This window comes from Lontra canadensis, unplaced genomic scaffold, assembly GCF_010015895.1.
Source record: "Lontra canadensis isolate GAN:19392208 unplaced genomic scaffold, GSC_riverotter_1.0 scaffold10, whole genome shotgun sequence".
NCBI lineage: Eukaryota > Metazoa > Chordata > Mammalia > Carnivora > Mustelidae > Lontra > Lontra canadensis.
Window position 1 is genome coordinate 20,075,379 of NW_022631004.1, and position 25,769 is coordinate 20,101,147.

Sequence of the window (25,769 nt, forward strand, 5' to 3'; positions counted from 1 at the left end):
CCCCTAAGGTTAAAACTACTCTGTGTTCTTTTTAAATCCCTCAGGTTTTACATTTTATTGCTCCAAGAGTCTGCCTCCCTGAAGTTCTTGTATAGACTAGTTATTTCCCTCTGAAAAGCAGCTGTTCAGTTCTGCCTTGCCTGGCTTGGAAGAATCCAAGGGAGGCAGTTCTTTCAGGCCTGTCTCTTTTCCACTCCCCTCCTCCCCAGTCCTGGCTGGATCAGTGAGTCTGTCAATCCCAGGCAAGAGACAAGGCAGACAAAGGTTTATTTGTAAAGAACCTCCTTCTAGCACCTCCTTTTTTCTCCTTTTGCCCAAACTCACCCAGTGAATTGGAGCATTTAAGAAGATTCCTCTGCCAAGAAGACCAAAAGGAACAGAGAAGAAAGGGTATGTATTTTTTCTTAAATATCATTTTGTATCACTTATTCTATTACAAATTATTGCCATAGACTAGACAGAAATGTATTTATGTGTTGAATCAGAAGAGAAAGGGATTCTCTAAGGAGATGGATATACTTTGAAAAAGATAATGCTTCCTAGGATAAAAGAAAATAGTCAGATTAAAAGGGACTAGAAAATGTACATTCCTTAACTGGGAGAGTCACTTAATCATAGGTTTAAAAAGAGACAGCTCCCTCACTGTGATTCCTGATTACTGCCTATGGCCACTCTGAATCTGATCCCATGTAATAAGACCTTATTATTCCAACTCTCAGAATCATACGTGAATAATGAAGTATATAAAGTTAGTCTTTTAATGCAGTAGATATATCTCTATATTACCTATTCTATGTGAAGATAACTGCAATGTCTAAGAAAGGAAATTTTTTTTTGCTCTTAAAATCCCGATTCCTAAAAAGGAACTGGTATAAATGTGTGATACAAAGAGGGAATTCACTGAATTCATCCTTGGTGTCCCCACCATAGAACACACTACAGTGTCTGTGCTGCTAAGATAAAGGGAATACTTTTTCCCCTTCAGGCTTTTAAAAATTCCTCTTTAAGCTTCCTTAACTTAGTTATGCAAGCTATGAAAATCTCCCCCAAATCCTTGTCCTTTTCTCCAATGCTGATGATCTATTGTAGCCAGAAAAATAAGTAGAAGGATGCAAGACTGAATATTAATATCATCTTACAGCATTCTCTGAATGCATTTTCTGAAGGAAGATTACTTTCAGGAAAGATGTGAACTTCATGTTTCCACTGATGAACGTCTCTTGGGTACTCGAGTGGATCGTGCCTGGTTTAATGATGTTTGAAAGACTTACCCACTTTCTCGTACCACCTCTTCTGTAACACACACTTTAAGAAGTTCTACTTCACGGTGCTTTCTACCACAAACCTCTTCTAACACAGTTAGTAAGAAAGAGAAATTTTTTGAAATGACTTTTTTTTTTTTTTATCACCCAAGAAAGATGAATGGGAAACATCACAGGCTAGATGGCAATTTTAATCTCTTCCAACTATAATTTTTGATATTTTACATGTCAAGTTCTGGGTTGGAAATTTCATTTGTTTTTGCAGCCTTTGCTTCTCTCTTGCCATGTTTTGAAAGAAACCTGAAAATGAACTGCCCTTTCTAATTCATCAACTCTGTTTCACTCCACTGCTCTTAATACCAGTTCCCAGAATTGACATCAGTTGCCTGTATGAGCATTGCACCATAAATCTCTGAACACTTAAACCGTATAGCCCTGTTAGTTTTGGCCATTAAATGGGATAATTTTTCATTTTAAGTCTTCATTTAACTCAATGATTCAAAAGCCTTCTGATGGCAAATACCCTCACATAATCAAAATTTGCAATTCTATATTTTATGATGGTGACCATGATTTGTTGCAAGGTGTTGGAAATACCTTGCCCATGATTCTATACCCTCTGCATTGATCCTTTGAAAATTATGCCACTATTCGCATATGAATGGTATCATACAGTTTTAGGAACAATATTAATTATATAAATTTGAATCCAAAAACCAATAGATAACCATCTAAGGATCTCTTGCTTATTCCTTTCGATATTCAGATTTTAGCTTTGTTTTTTTTTTGTAATTTGGAGGTACTCCAGGAGGAATTTTAAGTGCATGTACTTCAACTGAAATAGAAAAGAAAATAGAGCAATTTGCTTCAGATTTGCCAAAGTCATCTCACTCTTACTGGCACTTGAAAATATATGGTCTTGATGGATTGCCAAGGATTAAGTTTGGTGTCTTCTAATGAAAAAAATAATCAATGTATCACATTAGAACATACTGGTCGAAGATATTTTTCCATTTGCCCCATTCAAGTAAAAGAAGAAGAGAAAACTTCAGTTCAAACATGTAATTTATTAAGTGTTAAAAAAAAATACTACCAGTAAGTTCTTGCCAGGTGTGGAATTTTCCATCCTAGTATGTGACTGAGACTGTGACAGAAACACTATTTTGTGCTCTGGCATGGACATATTCAGAAGAGGTGCATGGTATGGCAACATACCCACTTTTCCAGCAATTTATTTGTTCATTCCTTCAGTGAATGTTTTTGGAACATTTACTGTGAGTGCAGCATTAAAGCAGGCACTCTGAGAGATGCAAAAGAAGTTACAGTCCTTGCTTTAATGATGCTGGCATCTCCTTTTCCAATCCTCTGAATGTTGGCTTGCCCCAGGTCTCAGTCTTTGGTCGCTTCTCTTCTTAATCTATTCTCACTACCCTGCTAGTCCCATAGCTATAAATATGATCAATAAACATCCTGATGTCTCTCAAATTTTTATTTCTAGCCCTAACCTTCAGACACATAGTGCCTACTCAATATCTTCACTTGGATGTCTAGTCGGCACCTCAAACTTAATTTGTCTCAAATTTGACTCTTAAATTTTCCCCAAATTGACCCCATCTAATTCTTCCTCAACTCAAAAAATGTCAATATCACTTATGTCAAAAACCTAAGAGTCATCCTTGCTTCTTATCTTCCATCAACTTTCACCAATAGCCTTTTTCTTCTTCCAATGTTGTCCCACCACAACACATCTTTGTAAAGCAATCAGGGATTATTTTTTAAGTCATTCATCAGATCATGTTTCTATTCTATCAAAAATCTTACAATGGTTTCCTAATATATTAAATAAAATCCAAGTTCTTAATCATGTTCTATAAGACACTTTAAGACATTTCCATATCTTCCTTCCTGATTCTAGGTAAATACTCAGAACGACAAATTTACTCAATGGCCAAATGCCTTTTAGTGAATTTCCGATTCCCAACTGTAGCCATATTCTCTATCCTTAAATTGTTTATGAAAAATATTGACAATTACAAGGCGTTATTCAGTCAAATTCACAGTTCTTAAAGAATGGATTACACAGGGCAACTGAGTGGCTCAGTTGTTAAGAGTCTGCCTTCGGCTCAGGTCATGATCTTGGACTCCTGGGACTGAGCCCCACATCAGGCCCCCTGCTCAGCAGGAAGCCTGCTTCTCCCTTTCCCACTCCTCCTGCTTGTGCTCCCTCTCTCTCTGTGTCTCTCCCTGTCAAATAAATAAATAAAATCTTAAAAAAAAAAAAGATTACACATGAGTGCTATAGGCACATAGAACAAGGGAGCTATTAAGAACAGCAGGATGGATCTGGCTTCTTAGAAGAGATGAGTTTGAGGTTTGTCCTCAATAGATGGTTTGGTCAGAAATTAACATAAAGGGAAGAGGTGAGAGGGAACAATAAGGCAAAGACACATGTGTAGGATTGAAGAGATGACTGAAGAGATGACTACTAGCTGAGCAATAGTGAATGATAGATATGGAGGAGAAGTGGAAGGAAGGCCTTGGGATTAGCCTTAGGAAGTTAACCATCTTTTAGAAACTATGAAACCACTGCAGGAACTTCCTCAGGATTTAAAAAAACAAAAAGTGTTTTCAGAGAATCATTCATGTAATAACACATACAGGGGCCATGCATTGTATTAGCCACTAGGTATGTGGTAGTGAACAAAATAGACTGCTTTTATGAAGCTTTCTGTCTTAAGGGAATGATAGACATCAAATGAGTAAACCCATAAATATATAATTTAAAATGTGATAAATATCATTAGAAAAAAGAAGGCACTATGAAAGAATCAAGCTGAAACTACTTTAGATTGGATGGTCAGAGAAAGCATTTGAAAATTGACATTTAAATTGAGAACTGAAAGCCAAGAATAAGCCAGGCAAGTAAAGTGCATTCCTTCTAGCATATATAAAAATCTTAATGGAGGAAGAAAGATTTCTATTTAATTATAAGGAAATACCCTATGTATCTTTATTGCAATATATTTTTTAAATGGGTCAGATGAGCTATCTTCTAACAAAAAACAAATTGTCAAAAATAACTCAAGAGATAGAAACTATGTAATATTTAGGACATATTTATATTATAAATTACTTATTATTTATCTGAAATTTAAATTTAACTGCGTATCCTATATTTTATCAATTATATTTTAACAATATTAAATATCATCTGAGTTTCAATATCATGTATATAATCAGGGACACAGGACTGTAAAAGAGGTCAGGGAGTGGTGATATATGGATTTTGAACTTACCTGCTTTTACGTAGCAGGGTGTAGTGGAGACACTCTTAGGAATATACCTCAGTTAATACAAATCTTTGGGATGAGTTTGTCCTCAGCTTTTCACCCATTTATCCTTTTCCCCTTTTCTTATTATCTTATAACCCTGTACTTCCTTCTTAATAACTTTCACTGGTACAACCTCTTTCTCTGACTTTTCTTCTGCCCAGTCTACAAATGTTAGTTTCCCAATATTCTGTCCCTGGCCATCTCAAGTTTTCCTTAACACCCTCGCCTTACACATACCAAAAAGAGATATACCAAAATGCTAACAACCCTAATCTCTACATGGAAACTCTAGCTGTATTTTATTTATCTATTCTTTTCTGTATTATCCATGTTTTAGACTGAGTATTACTACTTTTTAAAAAAGTATTTTTAAAAAATACAATCAGGCTTCTGGCTATAATTAGAACCATCTAATGGAAAGAAAACTTAAGCAGGTAAGAGTCATGAAATGAGTTCAAAATGACACTTATATGCAGGAAACATATAAAAAGTAATAAGAGTCCAAGCTTAGTAAATGCAAGACTTTTTCCAAAAGCCACAAGAATTAAGACAAAATTAAGCTAATTACTAAAAATAAGAACAAGATGATTACATAGTGAAAACAAACAAACAAACAAACAAATCTAGGGAGACCCAAACTGTAAAATATATGAAAAATGCTAATGACTAATATAATACAAAAATTCTTCAAACACAATTGGTAAAAAGGTTACAAAGAATTTACAACTCTCTCTCCACCCCTCTCCCTATACTCAAATTTTTGATAGAGAGTAATCTGGTAAGGGAGGTTAGAGAAAAGGGGAGGGGTCTTTGTTGTTGTTGAATCTTCTGATAAAAGTACACACACATACACACACACACATTTTAAGATTTATTTATTTTAGAGAGAGAGAGCAAGAGAGGGAATCTCAAGCAGACTTCCCAGTGACTGTGGAGCCCAACCCAGGGCTCAATCTCATGACCCTGAAATCATGACCTGAGTTGCAGTCAAATCAATGCTTAACCAACTGAGGCAACCGGGTTCCCCTATAACTATATATTTTTTAATTCAGGTAAGAGCTGACTAGAATAAATGACAGTTTTGATTAAAAAGGGAAACAAACCAGAAACTGGGAAGCACATCTTAAAGTCAGACTATTTAGAAAAAATGCAATACAATACAATTTAATCAAAACAATAGTACTCGATGATATCCAAATTTAAGAATTTGACAGCTCACTAACATCTTCCCATACTAAATCGTTCCCTGCAACTTGATATTGAGTTTAGAAATCTGAGAAATTCCTGCTTCTCTGACTATATATAGGCCTCTAGAGATTAGGATATATTATTTATTCTTTCACGAATATGCCAGGCATTGTTTGAGGTGCTTGGAATACACATCAGACAAAACCCTGTCTTCCTGAAGCTTACATTCAAGTTCTGGGAGACATAATAAGAATATTTTTAACAATTTAGAGGTTCATAAATGCCATGGAAAAGTAGAGCGACTAAGGCAGATTGAGAGTATGTGAGGGGAGATACAATTTTAAACAGAATAGACCTTACTGAGGAGCAAAGTGAACAAAAACTTGAAGAGGCTGAGGGAAGCAGACACGCAGTTAATCTGCTGGAAGAGCTTTCCAAGCAGAGGAACTAACCAGAGCAAAGGCCCTAAGGCAAGAATGTGTCTAGTATTTTTGAGGATTAGCTAGAAGAGAAAGAACAAGGGAAAGAGTAGATCATTTCAGAGAGAGAGATAGCAGGAAGCCAGATTGCATATGGAAGCCACCACAATCACTTTAGCTTTAATTGAAGTTATTGGAGTGATTGGGAGAGGATAGGTGTAGTTATTAATATTTTTCTTAATTCCTTTGCACTGCTGGTACGTAGGACAGTGCCTGGTATAAAGGAAATACTAAAAAATGTCTGTTACATTGAACCGAATTAAACCACCGTGCTCCTGTTTTTCTCTGTCACACATACTTACTTAATCACTTTATCAGTGAGTCCTACATCAGTGCTATTCTTTGACTCCCTCACTTTCCCAATATTGGCTGCTCTTCTCCTGAATACTCTTGCCAGCTTGGTCTTGGTACGGGCAGAGGAATTCTAAGTCACCTGAAGCAGTATATGAAGATTTGGGCCCAAAAATAAAAGAATGATTTCAGGCTGTTTTTCAGCAGGCTATATCAACTAGAACAAAATACACAAGCATCATTCCAGAAATCAGAAGGGCAGACTAAATGACTCCTTGTGCAAACCATAATGGGTCTTATATGTTGTGTTTTGGAACACTATAACTCTTACCCTATCCAAGAGATGGGAGTCAGAGCAACCATAATCCAATTTAGGAAAGGTTGTGGAAAGGAAAAACATAGTTCTGAGACTTTGGCTTAAATATTAAAATTACCAGAGTACCATGCAGCTCATTTTTAGAATCTGTAGTTTGGGTATCTGTCCTTCATATTCCTCCAAAAATAGGTGCAAATGGTAATAGTAGTATAGAAAGCTTTGCTTCCACCCAAGATGGAGTAGAAAGAACCAGATTTACTCACTCCTCTGAAATAACAAGAAGAACAAAAAAATCCAGACAAAACATTTGAAACAACCTCTGTCAAAACACTGGATTTCAAGCAAGGAAGGACATCGTCCTGTGAGAGATGGGAAACAAATGAGGTATAACTTCTAAGTAGAGGGAACACAGAATCCTGCAGATTCCCTGAATTGAGAAAATGGAGCTGAATGTCAGAGAGAATAAAACAGCCACAATTCATAGAACAGAGTGTTGGAGAGAAGAAAGATACGTAGAAAATGCTGGATGTCTGCAAGGGCCCCACTGAAATATTCAGAGAACTGGTTCGTGCATGCAAATGAGAAAACTATCTATGGCCAGGGAGAAAAATCTGAGAGGATTAGAGAACAGAGTGTCTGGCACTCACAAAAAGTCAGGCTTACTCACAAAAACAAATTGAAAAGAGCTTGTAATTCATTGGCCATTGGGTAGAATACTCAGGAAGAAATGGCCTCAGTAGTGAGGAGTAATTAGCCCTCGGCTGAGTTAGAATCATCTAACAAATCATAAAGCCATGTCCTGAAGAAATCAAACTGTTTCCAAGTAACTTAGTTACATCTCAGCACAAGAATATTTATAAGAATACAAAAATATCCAGCACCCCACAATGCAAAATTTAAACTGTCTGTAATCTAATCAAAGACTACCAGGATGCAAAAAGCAGGAAAACATAATTCATAACCAGAATAATCTATCAATTGAAGCCAACCCAGAATTGATACATTTGTTAGTATTAGTAGCAAAAGATAATAAAACAGATACATTTTTAAGGTGCTGAAAAAAATCCAAACTATCAATCTCCCATACCATAACCAGCAGAAATTTTTTTTTAAAAAAGGAAAATAAAGACAGTTTCAGACATGCAAAAATTTAAAGAATTCCTCACCAGAAAACCTACACTATTAGAATGTTAAAAGACATCATTCGGGCATAAGGAAAATGATATCAGATGGAAATGTGGATCTACACAGAAAAATGAAGAGCACTGGAATTAGAAACTACATGGATAAACACATAAGATTTTTTCTCATTATTTAATGCCCTAAAATACAATTATTTAAGCAATAATAATAATATATTTTGAGTTTTTAGCATATACATCAGTAAAATACATAACAGTGATAGCATAAAAGATGGGAGAAGAGAAATGGAAGTATACTATTGTAAAATTTTTATACTATAAAGTATAATATCATTTGAAGGGAAATGGTAAGTTAAAGTATATACACTATAAATCTTAAGGGAACCACTAATATAACAAAATGAAGAATTATAGCTATGAGCCAACAAAGGAAGTAAAATGAAATCACACACACAAAAAATGTTCACTTAATCCAAAAGAACATACAAAGAGGAAAAAAGGAACAAAGAGCAAGTAGATCAAATAGAAAATAAAATCCAAGTTGATAGATTTAAACCTAATGATGTCGGGGCACCTGGGTGGCTCAGTGGATTAAATCTAATGATGTCAATAATCACATTAAATGTAAATGACCTAAATGTTCCACTTAAAAGTCAGAGATTGTCAGTTTGGATTAAAAAAAAAAAACAAGGCCAGGGCACCTGGGTGGCTCAGTGGGTTAAAGCCTCTGCCTTTGGCTCGGGTCATGATCCCAGGGTCCTGGGATCGAGCCCCACATTGGGCTCTCTGCTCAGCAGGGATCCTGCTTCCCTCTCTTTCTCTCTACCTGCCTCTCTGCCTACTTGTGATCTCTGTCAAATAAATAAATAAAATCTTAAAAAAAAAAAAAGACCAAATGATAGACTACCTCTAAGAAATATATTTGAAATCTAAAATGAGTAAAAATAAAAGTATAGAAAGATATATTCAGGGTCAGAAAATCCAATATTATTAGAATGCCATTATTCTCCAAATTTATCTATAGGTTTAATGCAATCTTAATCAAAATTTCAGAAGGCTTTTTCTGTAGAAATTGAGAAGCTGATAATACAACTTATACAGAAATGCAAAAGACCTATAATTGCCAAAACAACTTTGTGAAAGAAGAAAATTTCAGGGCTAATTCCACCTGATTCTAAGAATTATTATGAAGTGACAGTAATTAAAACTATAGTATTCACATAAAGATAAAGAAATAAATTGATGAAAAAGAATAGAGCCCAGAAACAGGCTCACAGCTAAATTGAAAACTGATATTTGACAAAGATGCAAAGGCAATTCAGTGGAGAAACAACAATAATTTCAAATATGGTACTAAAATTACTGGACAACTATATGAAAAAAAATGCAGAAAGAAATTCAACCACACCACTCACTAAATAAAAAATTAACTATAATAGTTCACATAAATAAATGGGAAATCTAAAATTATAAAACTGGAAGAAAACATAAGAGAAAAACTTTGTGGCCTTGGATAAGGCAATGTTTTCTTATATATGACAATGAAAACATTTTTTAAAGAAAAAAAGAACATTGATAAATCAGACTTCATCAGTTTTAAAAACTTTTGCTCTTTGAAGCCCACTGTTAAGAAAGTGATAACGAAAATCATAGATAAAGAGTAAATGTTTAGGAAATACATATCTGATAAAGAATTTGTATCCAAAATTTGTAAAGGACTCTTAAAATTCAGGAAAACCACCCCAATTTTTAAAAGAGAGCAAGAGATTTGAACAGGTTGTTCACCAAAGATGAGCAAATAAGTAGATGAAAAGGGGCTCAACACCATTAATTATTAGGGAAATGCAATATAAGACCACAATGAGACACTTACTAGAATGGCCAAAAATGAAAAAGACTGACCATACCAAGCCTTGGAGAGAATGTGAAGAAATTGGAACTTTCTCATACACTGTTGGTGGGAATGTAAAATGGTACAATCACTTTGGAAAAACAATTTGGCAGTTTCTTATGAAGTAAAGCATAGTCCTATCATTCAATGCAACTATTCTACTTCTAGGTATTCAAGAGTAATGAAAACTCTGACCTTACAAAGACTCATACACAAGTGTTCAAAACAGCTTGATTTGCAGGCCAAAACATAAAACAACTCAAATGTCCATCAACAGGTACATGGATAAACAATCTGAAGCTTATATAATGTAACACTAATACTTCTCAGCAATAAAAAGAAATCAGCTATTGATACCTGCAATGACATATATAAATCTCAAAATAAGTATGCTGAGTGAAAGAAGTCAGAAAAAAAGAGTACATATTTTATGGTTCTATTTATATGAAACTCTAGAAAATGCAAATTTATCTCTGGAGATAGTAAATAAGTTATTATCTGTATAAGAGTGGAGGGAAGGGAGGAGGTAAGAGTGATGAACTACAAAAGGGCATGAGGAAACTTAGGGATAAGTTTGATTATTGGTAATGGTTTCATGGGAATATACATATGGCAAAGCTTATCAAAATTTATACTCTAAATATTTATGATTTATTATATGTCAATTTTACCTCAATAAAACTGTTTAAAAACTATATTAGAATTTTGTTTTATATCTTAATATATTGTTTAAAGTTAATAGTTGTGGTGACTCCTGCCACAGTAAATGTTCAGTGAATAGAGAGTATAATTAACTTTCTTTGAAGATTAACCTGAAAAAATAAAATGTCAAGTAATGTGGCTCTTTAAAAAATATCACCTATCTAATGGGTATAAGGTAGGCCCTAAACTGAAGTAATTGAGAACTAGAGCACCTCAGAGAATTATATTTTTTTAAATATAAAATTTAAACTATGATCTGTAAAAAGTTTATTGGAAAGCATTATTATCTGTCTATATATTAGATTGTGATGAAATACAACACTGTCTTGCTCTATCAAATCGGAAAAAATATAAAGTGAAATAGATCTCATGTTTGTCTTTTTTTCCACTCATGTTTGGAATTGGAATTAAATATTTAAAATTCTAAAAAAAATAAGAAAAGTCCAAAATAACTAATTCAAATTAGATTATGAAACAAAGAAAATATTAAGCTCCTTTGGAGTAAAAAGAAATATTTTTAGTTTTTAAGCTTAGAAAAAAGCAGTGAATATGTTTATTCAAAAATTTTTATCAGACTTCTGGTTTCCAGTTCCACATGCCAGGTGATTGGAAATCACTATTCTGTTCTAACCATAAGTAAGAAGCTGAACGGACTGAAAAATCAACAACTTTTCTTGGATTCATAAAAGAGGGGAGGACACAGGGGAAACCATGCCCCCAAGATTAGGAAGACAGGTAGATGAACATAGGGATTAAAGTCTTCCCAGAGCCAAGACTCATTAGTAGAAACTGTCATGGAACAAGTGCCAGAGTAAAAAACAAAACAAACAAACAAACAAACAAAAAAAACCCACCACCAGACAAAAAACCTGAACCTGATCGATGAATTGGTGAAAGCTCACTGTGGACAACTCTGAGAGTTAACAGCTCCACAAGGACCCAGTCATGGGGATCCCCCACAATATTGTGAGATTTACCTATAGGAGTGAACCAAGTACACACAGTGAATAACAGAGAAAAATCCCCCCAGGGTTTCATCAGTGGGAAGAAAAAGGAACCATTTTGAAATATGCCAGAACGCTCTGTTCTTAATTAGGCCTGCTCTCAGGAGAAACTAGTTAACCAAAACCTAACCTGCTGAGGCATTATCAGAGCCTAACTGACCTAGTGAAAGAGAAACATCCAACTGCAGGTGGGTCTAGGCTTGCTGTCCAACCAAAGAGAGTAGGAAAAAACCCCCAAGAAACCCTTATGAAAGTCACAGTTCAAAAGCATGGACTTGCTAAAAGACTGAGACCTAGTTATAGGCTTATAAAATGCTTCCTCTCCCTCACATCTCACCACATTACTAAAGACCTATTTTCAGCAGCTCATTTTACTTGGTACATTGTATGTGGCTATCAAGAAAACATTATAAGGCATACTAAAAACAGATAAAAGGAGTATCAGAATAGGATATGGCAGAGATGTTAGAATTAACAGGCCAGGAATTTAAAAAACTCTGATTAATATACTAAGGACTCAATGGATAAAGTATACAGAATGCAAAAACAGATGGGCAAAGGAAGCAGAGAGATGGAAATTCTAAGAAAGAATGAATAAGGAAGCTAGAGATGAAAAACACTTTAAAAGAAATAAAGTTTGCCTTTTATGGGCTCATTACCAGACTGGACATAGCTGAGGAGAGAATCACTGAGGTAGAAGATATAATAAATGAAGCCTCCAAAAGCACAGAATAAAGACGGGGGTGGGTTGGTGGGTGGGGAGGAACAGAATATCCATAGACTGTGGGACAACTACAAAATGTATAACATACTCCTAACGGGAATACTAGAAGGAAAAGAAAGAGAGAAAGGAACACAAGAAATACTTGAAACAATAATGACTGAGAATCTACCCAAATTAATGTCAGAAACCAAATCACAAATTCAGGAAGCTCAGAGACAACCAAACAGGATATACATCTGAAACACTACACACAGATGTATAATTTTTAAACTACAGAAAATCAAAGGTTAAAAAAAAACTTAAAGAAACCAGAGGTAAAAAACACCTTACTTAAATAGAACATAGGTTAGTATTATATTCAACTTCTCTTCAGAAACCATGCAAGGGAGAAGAGAATGGAGTATATAAGAAGTAGTGCAGAGGATCATAGGGGAAGGGAGGGAAAATTGAATGAGAACAAATCAGAGAGGGAGACAAATCATGAGAGACTCTTGACTCTGGGAAACAAACTGAAGGTTGTAGAAAGGGAAGTGGCTGGGGGAATGCAGAAATTGGGCATTAAGGAGGGCACATGATGTGATGAACACTGGGTGTTATACACAACTGATGAATCATTGAACACTACATCAGAAACTAATGATGTGCTATATGTTGGTTAATTAAATTTAAAATTTTTTTAAAGATTTTATTTATTTATTTGACAGAGAGAGATCACAAGTAGGCAAAGAGGCAGGCAGAGAGAGAGGAAGGGAAACAGGCTTCCTGCTGAGCAGAGAGCCCGATGCGGGGCTCGATCCCAAGACCCTGAGATCATGACCTGAGCCGAAGGCAGCGGCTTAACCCACTGAGCCACCCAGGAGCCCCAATTAATTTAAATTTTTAAAAAAGAAGAGAATGGATGAAATATATAAACTGTTGACAGAAAAAAATTTCAACCCTGAATTCTGTACTCTGCAAACTTATTTTTCAAACATAAAAAAGAAAGATTTTCTCAAATAAAAATTGAGGAAATTTGTTGCTAGTAAACCTGCCTTACAAGAAATGTTAAAATAAGTTCTTTTGAGAGAAAGAAAGTAATATAGATCAGAAACTCAGACCTACATAAAGAAAGAAAGAGCATGGAAGGAGAAATAAGTAAAAGCAAAAGAAAAATTTATTTTTATTATTCTTAACTGATCTAACAGATAACAGTTTGTTCAAAATAATAGCAATAATAAAAAAATAGCAATATGTATTCAATTATGCATATTTATGTATAGATCACATATACATGCATATGTATGTTTATATACAAGTGAAACAAATGACAGTTATGATACAAGGAATGAAAGGAAGGAATTAAGATAATTTGTTGTTACAGGATACTCAAACTGCCATGAAGTGGTATAGTATTTGTGTGTGTGTGTGTGTGTGTGTGTGTGTGTGTGTTTGTGTGTGGCATTTTATTTATTTATTTATTTATTTATTGTGGCACCTGGTGGCTCTGACTCTTTTAAGCATCTGACTCTTGATTTTGGCTCAGGTCATGATCTTGGGGTTGTGGGATCGAGCCCCAAGTTGGGTTCCATTCTCAACAGGGAGTCTGCTTCTCTCCCTCTCCTGCTACCCCCCCCCACTCAATAAAGATGTATTTACCTGAAAGAGACAGAGTGGGGGGAAGGGTAGAGAGAGAGGGAGAGAGAAAATCTCAGGTAGACTCCCCACTGAGACAGGAGCCTGACATGGGGCTCAATCTTACAACTAAGATCATGACCTGAGCTCAAATCAAGAGTTGGACATTCTACTGACTGAGCCACTCAGGCACCCCAAGCTATAGCATTTTTTGAAAGGGGATGTAGATTAGTTGAAAATGTAAATTTCAAACTCTAGGGCAACAACTTAAAAAAAAAAAGTGGAAAAAAAAGTGTAACCAATATGCTAAGAAAGGAGAGAAAATGGAATCATATACAATGTTCAATTAAAACCACAAAATAAGGCAGAAAGAAAAGGTCAAAGAAAAACAGGAACAAAGTACAGGGCAACAAATAGAAAACAAAAACAAATATGGTAGCTATTAGTTCAAATATATCAATAATCACTTCGGATGTCAACGGTCCAAATGTCCCAATTAAAAGATCATCAGAGTAGTTCAAAAAATATGACCCAATGTTAAACTATGTATATAGTGCTTTATAATTTTAAAATATTTTTTTCATCAGGATAAATGTACTCTTTAACCCCCATTTCCTATTTCACTCATTCCCCCACCTACCTCCCTTCTTAACCATATTTTGTTCACTGTAGTTGGAAATCTGTTTCTTCTTTTCTCATTCTCCCTTTTTTTCCTTTGCTCATTTGTTTTGTTTCTTAAATTCCACATATGAGTGGGATCATGTGATGTTTGTCTTTCTGACTGATTTATTTCACTTGGCATTATTCTCTCTAGCTCTAGTCATGTTGTGGCACATGGCAAGATTTCATTCTTTTTTATGACTGAGTAATATTCAATTGCCCCCCCCAATTCCTATGTTGAACTTCTCACCCCTAATGTGACTGTATTTAGATATAGGGCCTTTAAGGAGAGAATTAAGGTTAAACAAGGTCCTAAGCAGAAGATCCTAATCCAAAAGGACTAAAGAAGAGGAAGAAACACCAGACACTTCTCTCTCTCTTTCACTCCCCATATGCACAGAAGAAAAGCAATATGAGGGCACAGTGAGAAAGGGGCCATCTGGTAGCTGATAACAGGCCAAATCTGCTGTGATCCTGGACTTCTAATGTCAAGAACTGTGACAAATACATTTCTGTTGTTTAAGCCACCCAATCTGTGGTATCTTGTAATGGCAGTTATTATAGGTATTAGTGAAGAATTGAGAATGATACTATGAAGGACAACAAACAAACAAACAAAACATGACCCAACTATATGTTATCTACAAGAAACCTACTTCAAGTATAAAGAAACATAATAGAGATACCTGGCTGGGTCAGTTGGAGGAGAGTGTGACTCTTGATCTTGGAGTTGTACATTAAAACCCTACATTGGGTGTAGAGATTACTTAAAAATAAAAACTTTTTAAAAAGATAAAAAGTAAGTGTATGGAGAAAAATACACCATACTAACACTAACCAAAGAAAGCAGGAGTAGCTATATGAATTTGAGACAGAGTAGACATCAAAAGAAAGTTATCAAGAATAAAGTAAAATATTCTATAATGATAAAGGGGTTAATTTTCCAATAAGACATAACAGTTGTTAACAAGTATGTGGTTAATAAAAGAACATCAAACTGCATTAGGTAAAAACTGATAGAATTGTGAGAAAAAACAGATGAATTCACTATTCATATATCATAGATTTCAACACCCCACAAAAATGGAACAAATCCAGCAGGCAGAAAATTAGTAAGGACATAGTAGAATTCAACAACACCATAAATGAACCAGTTATAATTGAGATCTACAGGCTACTTCACCCAATAATAGCAGAATACACATTCTTCTCAAACTTACATGGAACATACATGAAGACAGATCGCATTCCGGGCCATAAAACATGATTTAACAAAGTGAAAAGAATAGAAATCATACAATTTCTTCCCTCAGACCATAATGGAATTAAACTAAAAATCAATAACAGAAAGATAACTGGAAAATCCCCAAATAGGTGGAGATTAACACAATTCTAAATAGCACGTTGGGGCTAAAAGGAAATCTCAAGAGAACTTTTAGAATATTTTGAAATAATGAAAAGGAAAACAACTAATCAAAAGGTGTGGGATGCAGCAAAAGCAGTGCTTGGAGGGAAATTTATGAATGCATTAAGTGCAAATATTAGAATAGAAGAAATATCTAAAATCAATTATCTCAGTTTCCACTTTGGGAAACTAGAACAAATTCAATTTGCTCCAAAGTAAGCAGGTGAAAAGGAGTAATAAGAATTAGAACAGATAAGTGAAACAAGTCAGAGAAAGACAAATGTCATATGATTTTACTCATATGTGGAATCTAAAAAACAAACAAAAACAATGAGAAACAATATTTATAAATATAGAGAACCAGTGGTTGCCAGAGGAAAGGGGATTGGGGAATAGGCAAAACAGGTAGAAGGGATTAGGAGGTACACATTTCTGGTTATCAAATAAATAAGTTACAAGGATGAAAAAGTACAGCATAGGGAATATAGTCAACAATATTGTAATAATTTTGTATAATGACAGATGGTAACTACATTTATCATGGAGAGCATTTCATAATGTACGTAACTGCTGAAGCACTATGTTGTACACTTGAAACTAATATATGTCAACTATACTTCAATCAAAAAATAAGAGGAGAAAACTAGGAATTCAAACAATGACTGGCTTTTTGATGATATGAAGAAATTATTAAAATTTTTTAGCATTTTGTTCCATCGTCTTATGATTTAGCATTTTTTTTACATTTTTACATTACATTTTTTTATATTGTGTTATGATTTTTTAAAGTTCTTACCTTTAGTGAACTATACCGAAATGTTTGTGGATAAGATGAGATGACTAGAATTGGCTTCAAAGTAATCAATATTGAGGGAGAAAAAAAAAGTGGAGGTACAGGTGAAATAAGGGAAGCTATGGGGTGATAAAAATTGAAGCTAACAGATGAGTACATTGAGGTTCATTAAACATTATATCTATTTTGTATGTATTTGAAGTTTTTTACAATAAAAACCTATCTACCAAAAAACCTACAGTTAACATCCTTAATGGTGACAGATTTAAATCTTTCCTACTAATCTCAGGAACAAGGCAAGAATGTGCCATCTCACCACTCTTTTTCAATTCATACTGAAAGTCCTTGCTAATATAATAAGACAAGAAAAGGAAACAGAAGGTACATAAAGTAGGAAAGAAGACATAATACTGTCTTTTCAGATGACACGACTCTCTATACAGAAAATCTAAAGGAATCAACAAAAAACCTTCTGCAACTAGTATGTGATTATAGCAAAGTTGCAGGATACAAGGTTAATATACAAGCATTAGTTGCTTTCCAACATACAAGCAATGAATAAGTGAAATTTGAAATTAAAAACACAAAACCATTTACATTAGCACCACCCCCTAAAATAAATTACTTAGGTATAAGTCTGGCAAAATATTTAGAAGATTTATATGAGAAAAACTATAAAACTCTGTTGAATAAAATCAACATTTGGATATGGTTATGCCTGTTAAGATACAACACCAAAGATATAATCCATGAAAGAAATAATTGGTAAGTTAAACTTTATTATAGTTAAAATATCTCTGTGAAAGAAAATGTCAAGAGAATTAGAAGATAAGCCATAGGCTGGGAGAAAATACTTGCAAAAGACACAGCTAATACAGGACTGTTAGCTAAAATATACAAAATATACAAAAAAACTCTTAAAAATTCAACAATAAGAAAACAACCAACCTGATTTTAAAAATAGGCCAAAGACCTTAACAGATTCTTCAAAGAATATATACAGATGGCAAATATGTATATGAAAAGACACTCGACGTCATATGTCATCAAGGAAATGCAAATTAAAACAACAATGAAATCACTACACACCTACTAGAATGGCCAATATCCAGAACACTGACAACACCAAATACTGGTGAGGATATGAAACAACAAGCACTCTCATATGTTGCTGGTGGATATGTGAAATGGTACAGTCACTTTGGAATACAGTTTAAAAGTTTCTTACAAAACTAAACATAGTTTTACCATATAATTCAGCAATTGTGCTCATTGGTATTTATCCACAGGAGCTGAAAACTGATGACCATACAAAAACTGGTCCATGGATCTTTACAGCAGCTTTATTCATAATTGCCAAAAATTGGAAGCAGCCAAGATTTCCCTGAGTAGGTAAATGGATAGATAAATTGTGGTACATGCAGACAATAGAATATTATTTAGTACTAAAGGAAACAAGCTGTTCAGACATGAAAAGACATGGAGGAAACTTAAATGCATTTTACTAAGTGAAAGAAGCCAATCTGAAATGACTATATATTGTATGATTATAACTATATGACATTCTGAAAAAGGTAAAACTATAGAAACAATAAAAAACAACAGTAGTTTACCAGAATTTAAGGAGGTAGAGAAGTATAGGCAGATCACAGAGGATTTTTACAGCAGCGAAAATATTTTGTATGATATTGTAATGATGGACAAATGTATAATGACATTTGTCCAACCCACAGACTGTACAACACCACATATGAAATTATGGCCTTTGGGAGATTATGATGTGCCATGCAGGTTCATCTTTGGAAAAAAAATTACCATTCTGATGAGTGATGTTGATATTTAGGAGACTATGCATGTGTGAGGGTAGAGGGTATGTGGGAAATCTGTACCTCCCTTTCAATTTTATTATAAACCAAAGACTATTCTAAAAATAATTGTCTTATTAAAAAATCCATAATCTTACCTAAATTAATTCACCTTTGAGATGTATCTAGTCACTGAAAACTTCACACAAAAATTTCCTTCCAACAACATTGTTTTCTTTCAAAGTACAATATACATATGTGTCTTCTCCTCTTTTTAATATTCCGTGGTAGGAAGGATCTTTTGGCATCTGTCAACGAGATGAAATCTGAATGGCTGAGGGTTCTGATTCTGATTCCTCCACTATTTTGCCAGTTTTCCTTTGCTAAAATAGCCCCCATTCTTTTCAAGTCTAACCTGAAAGTCAGAGAAGCCTGAACCTAAACAGATGATGAAAAAAAGGTGGGAAAAAGTAGATGATGAATATTCCACAGTTGTATGCAAATACTATATTTAAAGAATTCTCTCCTGGAAGAGAAAAACATTTGTTTGGTATGACCCCAAGAGCTCAAACTGGGACTGGTTGGTAGAAGCTACAGAAAAATGTTTTACAGTCAGGGAAATGTTAGAACTGCATCAGTAGAATATATTGATTTAGTCAATAATGATCTCCCTGGCATGGTAGGTGTTCAAAAACCGGCTAAATGTTTATTAGGGGAAATTGAAGCCTCTGTTTTCAATGAAGTAAACTACATGGGACAAAAATTCACAATATTATTAAAAATTTGCAAGAAAAATGAGCCCCAAAATACTTCTGGTAGGTTTCAAAAACTTAATTAAACTATAAGAATATGTATAGAATATTATTTCTCAATGTCATAATAGATAGGTTTTTTTGTTCCTGTTAGAGTGGAACCCAAGTTCTTTTACATTGCTTTTGTTAGGATATCCAAATCAAGAACCACTAAACTTGGGACACCTGAGTAGTCCAGTTGGTTAAGTGTATGCCTTTGGCTCAGGTCATGAACCCAGGGTCCTGGGATTGAGTCCCAAATCAGGCTCTCTGCTCAGCGGGGAACCTGATTTTTCTTCTCCTTCTGCCTGCCACTCCCCATGCTTATGCGTGCTTTTGCATTCTCTCTCTCTCTGACAAAAAAAAAAAAAAAAAACCTCTGAACTTGATGATGGTATTTGTTCTAGAAATTCACTGGAGTTTTACCACCTTAAAAAGCAGTTTTTCTCTACTGAATATACTAAAAATAAAAAATTACTTTGGGTACTTAAAAATGCAGATTCTGGCTCTTACTATCACCTCCTCCTGATCCCCAGCATTTATTTAATATTTTGTTGTGGAACCCAGGCATTTGATTTTTAACAATTATTTTAAGAGATTTTTATTGTCAACAGTCACAAAATTACGCTTTGAGAAACACAAAGAAGAGAGTAGAAAAGATCAACTCCCAATCTTTCTTTCCAAATATTTATGAGAATGCTACAGAACTTTATGTTCAGATGAATTCCATCTTTTTAAAAAACAAACACTGACACATTTTGCTTTCTCTTCTATCCTAGGGCAAAAAGCCAAAATGAAATTTATAGTACTTGCTGTCACTGTTGGGCTAACTTTGCTGCTAGGAGTCCATGCCATGCCTGCCAATCGCCTCTCTTGCTACAGAAAGACACTAAAAGATCGCAACTGTCACAACCTTCCGGAGGGAGTAACTGACCTGACAAAGATCGATGTAAACGTCCAGGATCACTTCTGGGATGGGAAGGGATGTGAAATGATCTGTTACTGCAACTTCAGCGAATTGCTCTGCTGCCCAAAGTAAGGAAATGTAATTACAAAGTATATGGGTATGAAATGCATGCATAACAAGTCTTTTTTAAGATAACTTTATAATGTTTGCTGGGATTAATCTCCTGTTTTAGTAAAATCCTACTTAAATCTCAGCTATTTTCTAGGATCATCACCATTGTGTATGAAACTGAATGTTTTCACTTAAGAAACAGAGTTTGGCAGATTTTAATAAAACAAAATATAATTCAGAAAATTAGTAACACTCCAATATACTAAATTCTAAATTCCCTATCTGACTTTTATCACACACACACACACAAAATCTACCAGTGGGAAAGGTCATCTTCAAGGTTGATATCTTAAATCAATTTGAAAACCAATAAAAGGCTTTAGATAAAAGATCTGAGTAAGCAGGGCCAAGTAATTGGACAGAGAAGTGGTCATGGTCAAAGAAAGAATTTCTAGCTCTATGTATGAGTTAACCGGAAATGAACTAAATAAAAATTATCTACTGACTTGGAAAATAGATGCATTTTAAGTATAATACAACGGCAGATAAATCAGTATTTTTGTTTGTTTCCTCTTTTTAAAAATCATCTTCTTCTGGTTACTGAAGAGCCTCAAATACTATGATCTTGGCTATTTCATACTGAAATTAGCTCTTTCAAATTACTTTCAACATATGTCATCATGTTTTCCTACGTGAGATATGAGATAGGAAAGACAGAATCATCTTATCAAGGGAAGATGCAGAGAGGTAAAATGACCAGCATCATCCCACACAACTCGCTAATATCAGTACCCAAACTAAAATCCAGGTCTTCTGATATGGACCAAATATTTTTCCTACCAAAGCAGTTGGTTCTTAACGTATGGTTCCCAGATCAGCGGCTTCAATATCACCTAGTTCTCTTTAAAAACGAATATCCATCCTCGAGCCCTAGACCAGACTTACTGAATTAGAAATACTAGAGGTGAGGCATAGCAGCTATGGTTTAACAAATCCTGTAGGTGATTCCGATGCATGATAAAGTTTAAGAATCGCTTGTACTAAATGATATCAAGAACATGAGTGAAATGATTCCATTAAAATGTCTTAATTTTTCCCAGACTACATAAATGAAATGCTATTTAATATTAAAATACCATGTTTGCTCTTTTGTAATTGTAAGACCTGAAGCCAATTTACTGAGAAGTACTTGTATTTAATTATGATAGAATTTTTTGAACTTCTGTGTTAATGGGTAGTAGAAGTTTGGATACACAAAAGTAATTTCTATCTGATTTTAGTTACCCTTTCCCCAGTACCAACAGATTTATCTTACTAAGTATATTTCCTTTTTTACCCCATAAACAAAAATTCTAATTTGCTATCCTATATTCTTCTCATTTATATTGATATATAATCAACATAGAGCACTGTTTATATTTAAGGTATACAGCATAATAACTTGACAGACATATATTACAAAATGATTACCATAATACATTTAGTTAACATCCATTACTTCATTAGTTACCCCAAATTTTTTATCCTTGTGATGAGAACTTTTAGAATTTACTCTCTTAGCAACTTTCAAATATATGACACAGCAGGGTAAACGATACTTACCTTACAGTTTACATACTAAGTATATTTCTAATGAGCCATAATCATGATACAATTTTATATTATTTTCATGCATTTTTATACTTTACCTAATGTGATCTTTTCAATAACAGTAGAGTTGAATAGCTTAACATTTGTCCTTTTCCTATAAAATGTAGAAATTTATTTATTGACTTTCTAAGAATTGTTTAACCTTCTGTTTCTTATCTATGGATTTAAACTTCATGGCCCATTCCCCACTCATATCAGAGAAATAATACTTTTGGTATGATCATAAGGTTTTGAAATCATTTAATTTTCCTTTTCCTACTAGATAAATGATAGCATAATATCAATGGCAAAGGGGAGGAAAGTAGGAAATTTGATTACCTTCTTGGTCTTTGTTGCTCCTGTGGCAAATCCTCCCATGCATTCTCTTTGTACTTTATTTCCTAAAAAAGAATAGTTATGTCTGAAATCCTGGAAATCATTGTCCATTTTTAACCCAGTAAAGACTAATAGATATCTTAGTTTTCAGCAGAATTTAACTGATGTCCTGTTTTCTTTCAGAGATATCTTCTTTGGACCAAAGATCTCTTTTGTGATTCCTTGCAACAATCATTGAGAATCTTCATGTATTCCAGAGAACATCATCTCTCATTTCCCACAAATTGCAATATGTCGACATAACTATATTTCAAGTTTCTGTCCAGTGCAATAAAGCAGATTCCATAAATTCCAACCTGTCTAAAACAGTAAACTTGTGTTAAGTATAAGTAGTAATAAAAATTAACTCAATTTAAATTCTCTGTGGACATTGTTGGCACTGGTTAAAAATTTTGGGTAAAAAATTTTCATCTCTATGAGGTGTTCAGTAGGTGCAGGATTTTTTAATAGTTGATTAGCCATAATCCTTGCTCAAGGGTTGAGAACTTTTACTTCTTAGTTGACAGTTATTGACCATGTATACTTAATGAGAAGAATCAGATATAAATTGGGGTTCTTATAAGGGAATCTAGAAGATTTCTAGTAAGAGGGTAAAAGGGCTGGGGCACTTGGCTTGCTCAGTTGGTAGAGCATGAAACACAGTCTCAGGTCCTGAGTTCTAGCCCCATGTTGGGCATAGAGTTTACTTAAAAAAAAAAAAAAAAAAGATAAAGGGAGCCCATATTTAAGTACTTATTATGCATGCCAAGTATTTTAAGTGCATTTTTACTTTGCTCTCTCAAAAAACAATAAAAACCTTCATGGTAAGTATTCTTAAACCCATTTTTTAGATAACTTAAGATATTTGCTAAAAATCAAATGTAGCCCATACACTACATTCATACACAGCTGTATCCTTAAAATTGTTTATCCGTGATGTATCAGTTCTTCTTTAGAATAACATATATTAAAAGAAACATGTAATGGATCAGGATTAAAGTCACATGAATGTTAAAAGTAAATAATACAGATGTCTTGAAAGGTATTTTTTTTTAAGATTTATTTATTTATTTATTTGATAGCGAGAGAGAGACAGGGAGCAAGGGAACACAAGAAGGGGGAGTCGGAGAGGGGAGAAGCAGGCTTCCCACTGAGCAAGGAGCCCAACACAGGGCTCAATCCCAGGACCCTGGGATCATGACCTGAGCCGAAGGCAGACGCTTAACCGACTGAGCCACCCAGGCACCCCTTGAAAGATATTTTCTGATAGAGGCAGCTTTGGACTATGCCCCATATCTTAGGAGGTATGCATTGACTAGTGGCCATCAGAGGTGATTTCAGAAAGTCCTTCATGCTATAAAAATGTATTAAATGCTTGCTAAGCACCAGCTATGATTTAGATTTGGGGATGCAGTAATAAGATGGACTTGTCCTCTTGGAACAGGTATTCTAACAAAAGTGCAATAATTACAAACACTTATTTATAAATGTGAACCCTGCTTTAAAGGGGGCATGTAGAGGGCTATACAAAGTATTATTAAGGGGGAAAGTTTGAGAAGTACCATACCCTGTAGCAAACCAAGAGATATCATTTTGTGAATAAAGGTGACATTATTTAGGGGCACCTGAGTGGCTCAGTTGGTTAAGATTCTAACTCTTGATTTCAGCTCAGGTCATGATCTTAGAGTTGTGAGATTGAGCCCCAGGATGGGCCCGTGCTGGGCAGGGAGCCTGCTTGTGATTCTCTCTCCCCTGTCCCTCCCCAGTCACACTCTCTCTCTTTAAAAAAGAAAAAAAAAGTGACAATATTTAATTGAAATACATACTTGGAGGTCCCTGTTGTCTATTCAGTATCCAGTAAGTGTTGATGGGCTAGACCAAACAATTCTGAAGTACTCAGTATTTAGTTCCTCTTAAAATCTACACAAAAATAAGTTAGATTATGTCTTTCAAATAGTATGACTTCCTACAAAAATACATGAAGAAGAATTGTTTTTAAAAACTAATTCATTATTTCATCAATGTAATATGATTTGATTGGGCTTTTTTCTTCAGTGAATTAATTGGTATTAAAATCAGATGAAATAATTTAAGTCTTATATCCTTTCTAGAACAGTGCATAGAACAGATAAATAAGAAAATCATCAGTAAACCTGCTTCATTTTTTACTTGGTATAGACTGCTTTTGAGGGAGGAAAAAAGTGTTAAGGATTCAGTATCCCTATTTTTAAATGACACATCAGTGTGAGAGCATCTGTGAGGCAACAGTGCCTTTTGAAGGAAATGTTCCCTTATTACTGCAAACAAAAACTGATGAGAAAAATCGTATTTGAAAAAAAAAGCTGAATATTTAATAGAATTTTATAGATTATGATGATTATTCTTCATTGTATACTCCCCTTTCTGAAAATAACTTTTGTAATATGAGATTAAGTTACATTGTTTTAGAAATGAATGTATAACAGAAGCACACATTCTTCTTTATATTATCAAATAGGTATAAAAATATGAATGTTCACATAACTTACCTTATGTAACTTTTCCCAAGTACATCAATATATTTTTAAAAGCAAACACTTCATTCAGTTATATTAATAACTATATCCTTTGTTTTTTCCATAGCTTTTAGCTACAAGAAAAGATAATGAAGCTTTTATTAAAAATTTACTATTTTTCTTAACACTGTCTTACAACTGAGTGTGGTAGGGACTGTCATGATCCCTATTCTATTGCTAAAGCACCAAGGTTTAGAGAGATTAAGGAGCGTAAGGTTACATTATCAGAGCACTAGTGCCAGGTTTTGAATAGGGCCAGTCTTACTCTAGCATCTAGAATCTTAACCACTATGTTATTTAGTAACATCATCTAATCTATTTCCTTTTTAGGAAAACAAACCTTTACTGATATGGGACACATGATTGTACACTTCAGCTAGCTCGTATAAGCTAAATGCTTACTGAATTAACAATTTCTGTATTTTTATCTTAGATGTTTTATATCCTTTTCCATATTATGAATCTGAGCACAGAGTTGAGAATAATACTAACAGCTCATCTCCTCTTGATAAAGTTTCTTTTCCTCATCAAATCTGTCAGAATGCCTTGAATATTTTTGTTTGCTGGGATTAAGTACTAATCATAAAAGATTATTAGAGAATTGGAGAACCCAAATAACAAGCAACAACTACTGGAGGTAGGGAAGGACAGACAGATAAGAACATTCACAGGTCTTGAAATTTTAACTTTCTTATAGTTGTCAACAGGTATACATGAGTTCTTTCCAAAATAAATCATTTTTGCAAAATATTATGACAGGTGCTTTTAAAACTTAAATAATTCCATCAATAGATCA

General features: G+C 34.3%; 1 protein-coding gene across 2 annotated transcripts; it reads left to right on the forward strand.

The window, feature by feature from the left end:
• The first annotated feature begins 239 nt into the window (after positions 1-239).
• Positions 240-22,734, forward strand: SCRG1 (stimulator of chondrogenesis 1). 2 transcript variants are annotated; one of them, XM_032855770.1, is made up of 4 exons: positions 251-390; positions 18,090-18,188; positions 20,176-20,431; positions 22,563-22,734. In XM_032855770.1, exons 2-4 carry the CDS (start codon positions 18,125-18,127, stop codon positions 22,615-22,617), a joined length of 375 nt encoding a protein of 124 aa, XP_032711661.1. In that variant the 5' UTR covers positions 251-390; positions 18,090-18,124; the 3' UTR covers positions 22,618-22,734. The 2 variants fall into 2 exon arrangements, with proteins under 2 accessions (XP_032711660.1, XP_032711661.1); XM_032855769.1 differs by lacking the exon at positions 18,090-18,188 and having other exon boundaries at positions 240-390.
• The last annotated feature ends 3,035 nt before the right edge of the window (positions 22,735-25,769 follow it).